Source organism: Haplochromis burtoni, unplaced genomic scaffold, assembly GCF_018398535.1.
Source record: "Haplochromis burtoni strain Fernald_Lab_line unplaced genomic scaffold, NCSU_Asbu1 Contig_673, whole genome shotgun sequence".
Taxonomy (NCBI): domain Eukaryota; kingdom Metazoa; phylum Chordata; class Actinopteri; order Cichliformes; family Cichlidae; genus Haplochromis; species Haplochromis burtoni.
Genome location: NW_024583034.1, coordinates 127,536 through 140,021, shown reverse-complemented (window position 1 = coordinate 140,021; position 12,486 = coordinate 127,536). Strand labels below are relative to the sequence as shown.

General features: G+C 49.5%; 1 protein-coding gene across 1 annotated transcript in view; it reads left to right on the top strand.

Moving 5' to 3' along the window:
• The window catches only part of LOC102289688 (caskin-2), a gene marked incomplete in the record, with an annotated part of 33,074 nt that extends 21,989 nt beyond the window's left edge, over positions 1 to 11,085 (top strand). The window contains 7 exon segments of the mRNA XM_042215183.1: positions 3,389 to 3,486; positions 3,719 to 3,829; positions 4,933 to 5,034; positions 5,125 to 5,263; positions 5,344 to 7,011; positions 8,045 to 8,327; positions 8,542 to 11,085. Of these exon segments, the coding sequence (XP_042071117.1) occupies positions 3,389 to 3,486; positions 3,719 to 3,829; positions 4,933 to 5,034; positions 5,125 to 5,263; positions 5,344 to 7,011; positions 8,045 to 8,327; positions 8,542 to 8,638 (2,498 nt within the window).
• Positions 11,086 to 12,486: the final 1,401 nt, after the last annotated feature.

Below are 12,486 nucleotides of genomic sequence, written 5' to 3'. Positions count from 1 at the left end.
AGGCCGGGTCGCGGGGGCAGCAGCCTAAGCAGAGAAGCCCAGACCTCCCTCTCCCCAGCCACCTCCTCCAGCTTATCCGGGGGAACACCAAGGCGTTCCCAGGCCAGCCGAGAGATATAATCTCTCCAGCGTGTCCTGGGTCTGCCCCGGGGCCTCCTCCCGGTGGGACATGCCCGGAACACCTCACCCAGGAGGGCCCAGGAGGCATCCTTGTCAGATGCCGAACCACCTCACTGGCTCCTTTCGATGTGGAGAGCAGCGGTCGATCTCCCGCTCCCTTCTCCCATCACTCGTGAACAAGACCCCGAGATACTTGAACTCCTCCACTTGGGGCAGGAACTCATCCCTGACCCGGAATGGGCACTCCACCCTTTTCCCTCTGAGGACCATGGCCTCAGATTTGGAGGTGCTGATTGTCATTCCCACCTCTTCACACTCAGCTGCGAACCATTCCAGTGCGAGCTGGAGGCCATCACTCGATGAAGCCAACAGGACCACATCATCTGCAAAAAGCAGAGATGAGATCCTGAGACCACCCAAGTGAAAGCCCTCCACCACTTGGCTACGCCTAGAAATTCTGTCCATAAAAACTACGAACAGAATCGGTGACAAAGGGCAGCCCTGGCGGAGCCCATCACCCACTAGGAACAAGTCCAACTTATTGCCGGCTATGGGGACCAAGCTCTTGCAATGGTCGTATAAGGACTGAATGGCCAAACACCCCATACTCCCGGAGCACTCCCCATAGGACCCCCCTGAGGGACACGATCGAATGCCTTCTCCAAGTCCACAAAACACATGTAGACTGGTTGTGCAAACTCCCATGCGCCGAGAGGATAAAGAGCTGGTCCAGTGTTCCACAACCAGGGCGAAAACCGCATTGTTCCTCCTGTATCCGAGGTTCGACTAGCGGACAAACTCTCCTTTCCAGCACCCTGGCATAGACTTTCCCAGGGAGGCTGAGGAGGGTGATTCCCCTGTAGTTGGAACACACCCTCCGGTCCCCTTTCTTAAAGATGGGGACCACCGCTCTGGTCTGCCAGTCTAGTCTTACTGCCCCTGATCTCCACGCAACATCACAGAGACCTGTCAACCAAGACAGCCCTACAACATCCAGAGCCTTCAGGAACTCGGGGCGGACCTTGTCCTCCCCAGGGGCTCTGCCACCAAGGAGTTGTAACTGCCTCAGTGACCTCGCCCCCAGAGATTGGCGGGTCATCCCCTTTGTCCCCAGACTCTGCTTCCACCACGGAAGACGTGCCAGTGGGATTAAGGAGGTCCTCGAAGTATTCCTTCCACCGCCTGACAATTTTCTCAGTCGAAGTCAGCAGCGCTCCACACGCACTATACACAGTGCAGGTAGAGCACCGCTTTCCCCTCCTGAGTCGCCGGACAGTTTGCCAGAATCTCTTCGAGTCAGTCCCAAAGTCTTTTTTTTCCATAGTCTCTCCAAACTCCTCCCACACTCGAGTTTTTGCTTCTGCCTCCCCCCGCTGCATTCTGCTTGGCCTGTCAGTACCTATCAGCTGCCTCCGGAGTCCCACAGGCTAACCAAGCCCGATAGGACTCCTTCTTCAGCTTGGTGGCTCCCCTCACCTCTGGTGTCCACCATTTGGTTCGGGGATTACCACCATGACAAGCACCAACTACCTTGCGCCCGCAGCTAAGTGCAGCGGCTTCAGCAATGGAGGTGCTGAACATGGTCCATTCGGACTCAATGTCCCCAGTCTCCCTCGGAATGCTGTTGAAGCTCTGCCGGAGGTGTGAGTTGAAGATCTCGCGGACCGGGGCCTCTGCTAGACGTTCCCAGCACACCCTTACTGTACGTTTGGGCGCGCCAGGTCTGTCCAGTGTCCTCCCTCGCCACCTGATCCAACTCACCACCAGGTGTTGATCAGTTGACAGCTCAGCCCCTCTCTTTACCCGAGTGTGCAAAACATAAGGCCTCAGGTCTGGTGATAGGATTACAAAATGGATCATCTACCTGTGGACTAGAGTTTCTTGGTGCAACGTGCACTTATGGACACTCTTATGTTCGAACAGGGTGTTCGTTATGGCTAAACTGGTTTGCACAGAAGTCCAGTAACAAAACACCGCTCGGGTTCAGATCCGGGAGGCCATTCCTCCCAATCACACTCTTCCAGGTCTCACTGTCGTTGCCCACGTGAGCACTGAAGTCTCCCAGTAGGACAACAGAGTCCCCAGGGGGAGCTACCTCCAGTGCCCCAACCAGGGACTCCAAAAAGGCTGGGTACTCTGAACTGCCACTCGGCGCATGAGCACAGATGACAGTCAGACCCGTTCCCTGACCCGAAGGAGAAGGGAACAAACCCTCTCGTCCACTGGGAGAAACCCCAACATACCAGCAGCAAGCCGAGGGGATAACAAGATACCCACCCCAGCCCGACGCCTCTCACCAGGGCCAACTCCAGACCGAGACAGAGTCCAGCCCCTTTACAGGAGACTGGTTCCAGAGCCCAGGCCATGCGTTGAGGTGAGCCCGACTGTATCTAGCTGGTACCTCTCAACCTCACGCACTAACTCGGGCTCTTTCCCCACCAGAGAGATGACATTCCATGTCCCAGTTGCCAGTCTTTGTAGCTGGGAATCGGTCCGCCAGGACCTCCGCTTCTGGTTGCCACCCGACTCACATTGCACCCGACCCCTACGGTGAGTCGTGCGGTGGTGGGCCTGCAGAAAGATGGGCCCATCTCTGTTTTTCGGGCTGTGCCCGGCCGGGCCCCATGGACTAAGGCCTGGCCATCAAACGCCCTCAGGTACCCTCCCTGGGCTTGGCTCCAGGGTGGGGCCCCAGTAACCCTATCCCGGGCAGGGTGAACTGTTCCCTCGATGGTATTTTCATAGGGGTCTCCTAAATCACTCTTTGTCTGGTCCCTCACCCAGGACCAGTTTGCCATGGAAGACCCTACCAAGGGGCTAGCCACCAGACAACATAGCCCCTGGGATCCCTGGGACACACAAACCCCTCCACCGCGATAAGGTAGCGATTCGCAGAGGGGCATAGTACTTTCATATAGTTGTAAAAAGCATGATAATATATTAAGTAATCCAAATTATTCAGAATATGTTACTCTCATTGAGTAATGTAACCGAACATGTTACAAAATACATTTTGGGCCATGTAATCTGTAATCTGTAGTGGAATACATTTTAAAAGTAATCTTCCCAACACTGGTCTTAAATCACATCTGAAATTACGATAAAAGTCGTAATGCACCATCTGTGAAGCAGAGATATGTTCTGCAGCAGCATACATTGGTCCTTCCGTTCCATTTCCTGCCTTATTTTACCTCCTGTCACTTTGAGGTGCTGCAGTAAATAATATCTAAGGTGTGTTTGATCTGCGTTGATCATCTCCTTCGTGTAGGCGGGACTCCTCGGAGGCAGACAGTGACGGTGCAGAGACCTGCAGAGCAGAGCTTCTCCCAGCAGTTTGTTCGTCCTCAGCAGCTGCTGGATGGGAAGGTAAAGAGCAGCACTTTAAAACCAACTTCATGCTGTTAGTTTTTGTTTTGCATCACAATAATTTGCACATCAGCATGGGAAAGTTCCAGAAAGCAGGTTTAACAAACTGAGAGTTTACATAAACCTGATTCCTCTGAGCTGGCCTCTGGTTCTATTTAAAAGCTGTAACTAAAAGAAGTAAGATCTTACTTGCGTGTATCACCTGATGAATTAATGTCTGTGTGTGTTTTAGGATGCAGAAGCCATCTATCAGTGGCTGAGTGAGTTCCAGCTCGAGCAGTACACCGGAAACTTCCTGAACGCTGGATATGATGTACCGACCATCAGCAGGATGACCCCTGAGGTAACCCTTCACTCCTTTATTAAAAAAGAACTGCACAACTTCTGTTGAAGTCATCCGCCCTCAGTATCAACATATGATGACCCAAATTTAGACCCACTGCATCAGAACCAACCCAAAGGAAAACAAACTGCATCTCCATCTAAGAGGAGCCCTGACATAAACAGGTCCCAGCACACTTGGACCTGATTCACAATGACCTGAACACACCCTGCAGGTTTTAGATCCTTGTACTCTTCTCCCATGACTTCTGCGTTTTCTTTTTACACTCATTGTGGCATTGTGATTTCACTTAAATGACAACCTCCGGAGCTGATAAAATGAGGCTAGCCCTGAACCACCAAAAGCTGCAGTTTCTCCAACACCCAGGAGGGGCAGCAGTGAGTCAGTCCCCATAGACTCCCATGTTAAAACTTTACAGCTGAAACAAACGTGTTTACAGCCTGATACACAAACTGTTTGATTTATGTAGATGACTTCCTCCTTCATAAAATATAATAAAATTCTAGAATTCTATTAGATGTCATGAAAAAATAATTTTCCAGATCCACGCCGCTTGTTGCCCAAAGGTTTCTGTTTCCGAAAAAAAGCTCACAAGCTTCAAAAACCAACAGGTGACATCACAGTGGTGACAGAACTTTTTATAAATGTTAGAAAGAAAAATTAGAAGCGAAACGTTTGTAAACGTGTAAATTCATCCATCCATCCATTCGCTGGAGCCTATCCCAGCTGTCATAGGGCGAGAGGCGGGGTACACCCTGGACAGGTCGCCAGTCTGTCGCAGGGCCAACACACAGAGACAGACAACCATTCGCACGCACATTCAATTCACTATTTATTCCGGTTTAAAATGATCTAAAGATCAGTGAAAGTTAAAGAGTATTTCATAATTCGAAAATATTCTTGACACAATGTAAAAACTTACAAATTACAGAACCTTTTTTTCATAGACAGATTCTTCTTTGTGATTAACGGAATAATCCAGTGAAGTATTGACCCGTGTCACGCTGACTGTAAACCACTGATATAAACTCTCAGATGCAGTCGCAGGACTTTGCGGCTCTGCGTGTGGCGTGTGGTGACTCACTGATGTTTAATGTGTGCAGGATCTCACGGCCATCGGAGTGACCAAACCAGGACACCGCAAGAAAATCTCCATTGAGATCAACAACCTGAACATCCCGGAGTGGCTGCCAGAGTACATCCCAGTAAGACTGTCCGCTGTTTCGTGCACACACTGCTGCATAATAAGCTCAATACTTTTCACCTGATCCAACTCACGTGGCCTTTTCTCACAGTCTGATCTCTGCGAGTGGCTCAGTGCCATCGGCCTCCCACAGTACCACAAAAAACTCTCAGAAAATGGCTATGACTCCATCAGCATCGTCAAAGACCTCACCTGGGAGGATCTGCAGGAGATCGGCATCACCAAGCTGGGTGAGGACTCGTTGGATCTTTGAGTTTGTGGACTGTGTTTCTGTCTGCGTTTTGAGTCTGATAATTCAATTTGCTTCCAGGCCACCAGAAGAAGCTGATGTTGGCAGTTAAGAAGCTGTGTGACATCCAGAGAGCGATCCTTCAGGCTGAATCAGGCCAAGGCACGCTGCGACGCAAAGGTCCCGGAGCCCTTCACCTGGTCGCCATTGAGGCCGATGCTGGCAGCGAATGCTCTTCACCTCACACCCCGAAGATGCTGACCTTCCAGGACAGCGAGCTGAGCGCCGAGCTGCAGACAGCAATGTCAAGCCACTACGGAGACTGCGAGGAAGGTTTGGCCATCAAGAATGCGGTGGGGATGTCCCAGAGCCAGGAGAGCATTGACACCCGGTCCAGAGGTTCTGGACGCTCACAGGAGCCTCCTACAGCCTCCATCACCCCCCAGAACTGGTCCCAGGAGAGCCTGGAGGGCAGCCCCGCCAAGGAGAGGAATCTTCCTGAGGGATGGGACCAGAGGCCCCTACAGCAGCAGCCTCTGCCAAAACAGGTTCCTCTGGGTACGGCCACTGTGTTCAAGTACCCGGCCATCCCCGCAAAGCCCAAACTGCCTGGATCCCAAGGCTCCTCCCCTCACGGCTCCCCAACCCTGAAGGGGTTCAGTTACCTGCACTCTCAGTGCGGTTCCGCAGACCTGAACCCGTCTCCCAGGCACCAGAACCACGCTATGACCCTGACACCACCCAACAAGCGCACCCAGAGCATCACCCGCTACGCTCTGTCAGACGGAGAGCCCGATGAGGACGATGAGGAGCTGATGCGTGCTGGAAACGTGCCATCTTACGCCACTTTAACGCGCAAGCCCGGCCGCCACCAGCTGGCTCGACTGCAGCCAAGTCCAGACAAAAACGGCAGCGTGGGACGCAGTCAGTCGTTTGCTGTCCGTGCCCGGAAAAAAGGTCCCCCTCCTCCTCCCCCAAAGAGACTGAGCTCAGTGAGCAGCACCACCAGTGGCGAGCTGAGCGACAGCAGCACGACTTCGTCCACTGGCGGCGTAGTGACTGACAGTCCGGGGAGCGTGCGCAGCATCGCAGCGTCCCTGGAAAGCGGCGCAGAGGGGAAGAGCAGCTCCACACCAGATATTGTGCGGCACGAGGCTCCATCTCCCTCCCTCAGCTCCGAGGTTGCAGGAGTAAGGAGGAGGGTGAAGAGCCAGTGTGTTTCCACCGAGAACAACGGCAGCACCAAGCAGGACCGAGGGGTCAAATCGGACTCCGAGGAAGAAGAGTCAAACGGTCATGGACTGGAACGCTCCTCGTCACCTCAAAACAGCTCCAGCGAGTGCATCCCCTTCGCCGAAGAGGGCAACCTGACCATCAAACAGAGGCCCAAAGCTCCAGGTCCGCCCAGGGCTGAGGCCGTGCTGGAGCCTCCTGATAAGCCAGCGGCCAAAAATCTGGAGGTGCTGGAGTTTAATCTGAAAGAGTCGGACACGGTGAAGCGCCGACACAAACCCAAAGACAAGGAGCAGGGAGGAGGGTCCCCCAGCAGAGAGGGAGCAGGGGCCACCGAGCCCGAGTCTGACAGCAGCAGGCCTCCATCCCTGAACCCGGAGGTCAGTCTGAGAATCAGTGAGACCAGGGTGGAGAGGCCAGCCAGTCCAGCAACCGGTTCCCCCATTAAACCTCCCCTCTCCCCTAAACCTGCTGTCGCCCCAAAACCTGTCCGGCACAGTCTGCTGGCTTCACAGGGTAAGAGACTCACACCTCACTGATACGCTGTGACATTATAAAACCCACAGATTCTGCTTCTTAAGGAAATGTGGGCTCAGTAACTGACTGAATTCTGATTTGACTGTAGATGAAACATGCGAGTCCTACTTTCTTTGACTTGTGATCTGTTACTACGCCCTCTGGTTTCACTTGGATGAAAGAGAAACTGGAACTTTGGCTCTGGGCTTGGAGTAGGGGCATGTTGTAGTTACTTTGAGTCTTTTATTTCTAGACAGAGCTTGAGACTGGGACTTTTGGACTTTGGACTTTTTGAGTTGGACTTAGACGCTTTCCTGGGTCTTGGTTCTTTTTCTTTTGGGTGCTCCCTTTAGTGGTCTCCACAGTGGACCCAGCATCCTCTTCTGTCATGCTAACCCTCTGCACGTCTTCGTCTTTTTTTCCTACCTGGCAGCTCCATCTTCATCATCTTTTCACCAAATATCCGCTCTCTCGCCTCTGCACGTGCACATCAGCTAAGCCTTGCCTCTCTAACTTGGTACTATTACAAATTTGCAGATTTGCTAGATAGAAGTTTCTCAGTTGTGTTTGTCAGTGATGGTGGAACTTGAGATGGAAAGGAAGATTAGAATGGATGCATGATTCAATTCAATTACATTTTATTTATACAGCAACAAATCACAACAACAGTCGCCTCACGGCTCTTTATATTGTACAGTAGACCCTACAATAATACATACAGAGAAAACCCAACAGTCATATGACCCCCTATGAGCAGCACTTTGGCGACAGTGGGAAGGAAAAACTCCCTTTTAACAGGAAGAAACCTCCGGTTCAGGGAGGGGCGGGGCCATCTGCTGTGATTGGTTGGGGTGAGAGAAGGAAGACAGGATAAAGACATGCTGTGGAAGAGAGACAGAGGTTAATAACAGATAAGAAATGCTCAGTGCATCATGGATGGATGAAAGGATGTAACTTGACTTGTAGGTTGACACGTCTCAACCTTCACTTGGCACTTGTTGGTGTTTTACTGTATGGATATCTTCTTCTGCAGGACTGTCGTCTCCTACTGTGACCGTCAGTGTGGTTCAAAGTCTGGCCTTCGCCTCTCCATCCTCACCCGCCCGCGGGCCTCCAGCTCCATCCGCTCAGGCTCCCCAGAGCCCGTCTCTGGCAGCTGGGAGGTCTCACATATATGCATTGGGTCCAGGTCTTCCCCCTGAGCCGTCCGTGGGGGTGGAGGTGGCTCAGCAGAGACTGGATCAGACCAGCACGTCTCTGGCAGCAGCTCTAAAGGACGTGGAGAGAAAACTGAACGTGGAGAACAGCTCCGACAGGTAAGATCACCCACCTGAGGGTCAGGTCAAAATCACAGTCGACTCATTTTCCCCAGCATGGCTGCCCTTCCCACAGCAACTGAAGCCTTTCGTTTGGACCTTACTTTGGTAGTTATCTGGTGTCACAGCAGCTTTCGGACTGTATGGAAGCTTTCTTCTCTTCTGTGTTTGCATCATGAGTAATGTACATTTGTGTCTCATTCTTTAACACCAGTGGACCGAACCAAGTGAGGTCTGCAGGAACCATTTTGGACGACATCGGCAACATGTTCGATGACCTGGCCGACCAGCTGGACGCCATGTTGGACTGACATAAACAGGAAGCCCAACGTAAACCTCAGGAAGTGACATATGGATTAAGAAGGCCTGCCCAGTGGGAGGAGCTACTGCCTCCGCCTGAACACCAGCACTTAGTCAAACGGAGTCGTCTACATTCTCAGCTGTGTCTGGTCTCTGGTTGCAGGTCGGCGCGGCTCTTTAGTGTCTCAGCAGAAACCCTGAGCTGAATATTATATCACTGTTAAACACCAATACTGTAACATGAGTTTTTATGCTTCGGACATCAAAGGGCACAAAAGTCTCGCCATCGCCCGCTGGCCAGCTTCCTGCAGCTTCCTGATAAAAGACCTACTACAGACCATAATACTGGTTACCAGTCAGGATGATGAACTATGACTGCATGTATGAAATAATGGTTGGTACCATTTTCGCTGTTTGGATACTGAATAAATGTTGGAAACTCATCGAGGAGTAAAAACAGTACTTTAACTTTTACGTGATGGAGACTTCGGCAGGCAGAGACGAGGTGAGCTCAGAAACCAACGCTTTCATTCAGTGGCCTTCCATTAACCTGAGGATCGCACTACCAGAGCAAACATTTCCAAATCAGGCACTTGAATCATCAGAGGGCCCAAACTAAGCAACGGCACACCCACCGACTGTATGCGGGAAAAGAGACTATTGACTGTGTTGCTGCAGGGAAGCTGATGCCTTTTCCTTTTTTGAACCAGCATCAGTGGCACTGCGTTATAAAACACGTCCTCGGTTTTTGTGGCAGCTTCTGTCAGAAAGCGCTGGCACCATCTCTGGAACTTTTTGCCTCTTTTAGCTCCTAGTTTTGGTTTCTGGGACATTTCAAGTTTCCAGTAACAGTACAGAAAACTCTGAAAAACACTAAATTACTTGCTCAACATCAACACCAAACATGGAGCTGAAAGAGAATGTGGACAACACGTATCGTCAACATGAGGTTGCCGATCAGTAAGTGTAAACTTTTAAAATGTATTTTCAAGTGACCGTTTAAATATGACTTTATATGCAAGCAGACTGAAGTTTCTGCTCTTCTCCTTCGACTGTGCTGAAGACCTGTCACTGTTGTAACCTGAGTTTCTGTAGTTATCGTACTTTGTTTTCTTGCTGCTGGAACAAAACCTGGATGGTCTTCGACTGTTTTTACTGTGGAACCATGTCAAATCTACCCTTTGTAATATTTAAAGAAATCTATTTTATACAGATATAACCCTGTGTAATAAGTTGTGTCTGCGATGGTTGAAAACCTTTTCTACTCTGTGTTTATGAAAACCTGTAAAAGTGCTCGACTGTGTTGTTTGTTCAAAGGGAAGAAAAACATATTAAGCTCATTTCACGTGGACAGCTGACCACAGCATGAGACACTTATATATACACGTTATTTTTTATATTCATTTTAGCCAAATTAGTATTTAAATTAGGGTTATTGAAATATGTATATTGTACACCAGTAGAGGTATATACAGGAGTGCATATCTAACCAAAGGTCTGTACAGATTTTCATAAACATTTCCTTTAAAAGAAAATGAGTGAAATTTGCAGCTGTTACCCTCGTTATTGTAAGATGCTTCTGAAATGTTATTTTCATGTCCAGCCTGCAGGGTATGGATACTGCATGCCATGCTTGCTCTGTGGCATTTGTGCGCTGTCTGTTGTTGTCCTGTCGTTGTGTGGTCTGTGTGAATGAGATGCTCTGCTTTGGATTTGTGATTCTCAGGAAAATCCCCGTATGCATGGCTGCTCCATGCCTCCTGTTCCCAATGTGCCAGACTAAGATTTCCATCTCAGCTGGCCAAACAGACGGCAGCAGTACCACTTCTGTTTTGTTCATTGGTCAATCTTAAAAGGTTAGCGCCTCTGTGATATAAATGTTTTGCTGAAACGTGTTTGAAATCAAAGTAACGTTCCCACTGTGGCTGGTTTACTGGCAAATACTCCATTCAGGGCCAGTAACAAAACAGGTTTTAAGGTGGTGTTTGAAGTTTAGCATAGCTATTTATGAAGCACTAGTATTAACATCCTCAACAGGTGTTACACACACATATAAAGCTGGATATCATCAGCACAGAAGGTCATGTAGCTGTATTTACAGGGCAAATAAAGAGGACCCAGGAGGCTTCCCTGAGGAGTCCCCACATTAACCATAGTGCATCTGTTATGACATGTCACCCTTTAACATTGTAGCAATAATTTTTAAGTCTTTCATACAACCTGCTATTGTCCATCAATGTTTTATATCACAGCTTAAAACATGTTACTTTACCTTACGGAGCTGAAAAACAGCGAAACACGATCTTCCAAAGTAATCTCCAGAAACAGTGAATATGTAATGTAAGTGTAGTGTGTTGTTGAGCTGGATGATGTGTGTGTGTGCGCTGCTGCTTTTGTTTGGTTGTTCTTTTGTCCTCTGAGCTGTTTGTGTAACCATTAAATATACATACTGTCCTGATTTGGGGTTTCTTTACTCGTACTTGTGACACTGACACACAGCTTCACCACAGATGGGCCGATTACTTTTTCACGCAACAAGTAAAGTAAGGGATTACTATTGCAAAAAATAAATTAGATTACTGTTACTTTCCCGTAAGCACGCTGCGTTACTGAACCGTGATTTTGTTTGTGTGTCTCATGAGCTCAGATTGGTGAGGTGGGTGGGCAGGATGTGTGTTTGTGTGTCTGTGCCGTGACCAGAGGGCAGTAGGTGAAACAGGTGGTGGGCGGGGTGCGAAGGGTCACCTGTGATGGCCCTAGTTTACCTGAGACAGGAGGATCTGATCATGGCCTCCAGGGCTGGCAGAGGGCAGTCAGTGATGTTTTGGGGTGCTGTTAATGACCCTCTGTGCAGCCTTCCTGTTCTCAGTCGTGGCCCCTGAGTACCAAACACACTCTCCACTGAGGAGCTGTAGCAGGTCAGCAGCAGCTTCAGGTCCAGGTTATTCTTCCTCAGGACATGGAGGAACTGCAGCCACTGCTGGGCGTTCTTTACCAGGGTGATGGTGCTGTGGGTCCAGGTGACATCAGCAGACATGTGGATCCTCAGAAACCTGAAGGTGGAGACAGATTCCACCTGTTCTCCATGTATAATGAGAGGGAGTGGACTTGTCTGTGCCTCCTGGATGGCCGCTAACTTTCTGCTTCTTAATTCAGATCAAACTGAGGTTATTGTACTCGGCCCTGAAAATCTTAGAAATATGGTATCTAACCAGATTCTTACTCTGGATGGCATTACCTTGGCCTCCAGTAACAGCTGTGAGGAACCTTGGAGTCATTTTTGACCAGGACATGTCCTTCAACTGCACATATTAAACAAATATGTAAGACTGCTTTCTTCCATTCCCATGATGCACTGGGTGTTTCCTTCTTCACTCACTATGTGTTAACAGACCTCTCTGCATTGAATCATATCTGTTATTAACCTCTGTCTCTCTTCCACAGCATGTCTTTATCCTGTCTTCCTTCTCTCACCCCAACCAATCACAGCAGATGGCCCCGCCCCTCCCTGAGCCTGGTTCTGCCGGAGGTTTCTTCCTGTTAAAAGGGAGTTTTTCCTTCCCACTGTCGCCAAAGTGCTTGCTCATAGGGGGTCATATGATTGTTGGGTTTTTCTCTGTATCTATGAAGCGCCTTGAGGCGACTTTTGTTGTGATTTGGCGCTATATAAATAAAATTGAATTGAATTGAATCTTCCATGATGTTCTCTCTCCTACAGCTTGGTTACAATTACACATAGTATGACCAATTATGTAAATTAGGCGATGACATCATTTAGCGACTTCTAGTGACTTTTAGGACAGCCAATAGCGATTTTCCTTACTGAGGAGTTGGTAACTCTGATGGGGTGGTCTGCGCT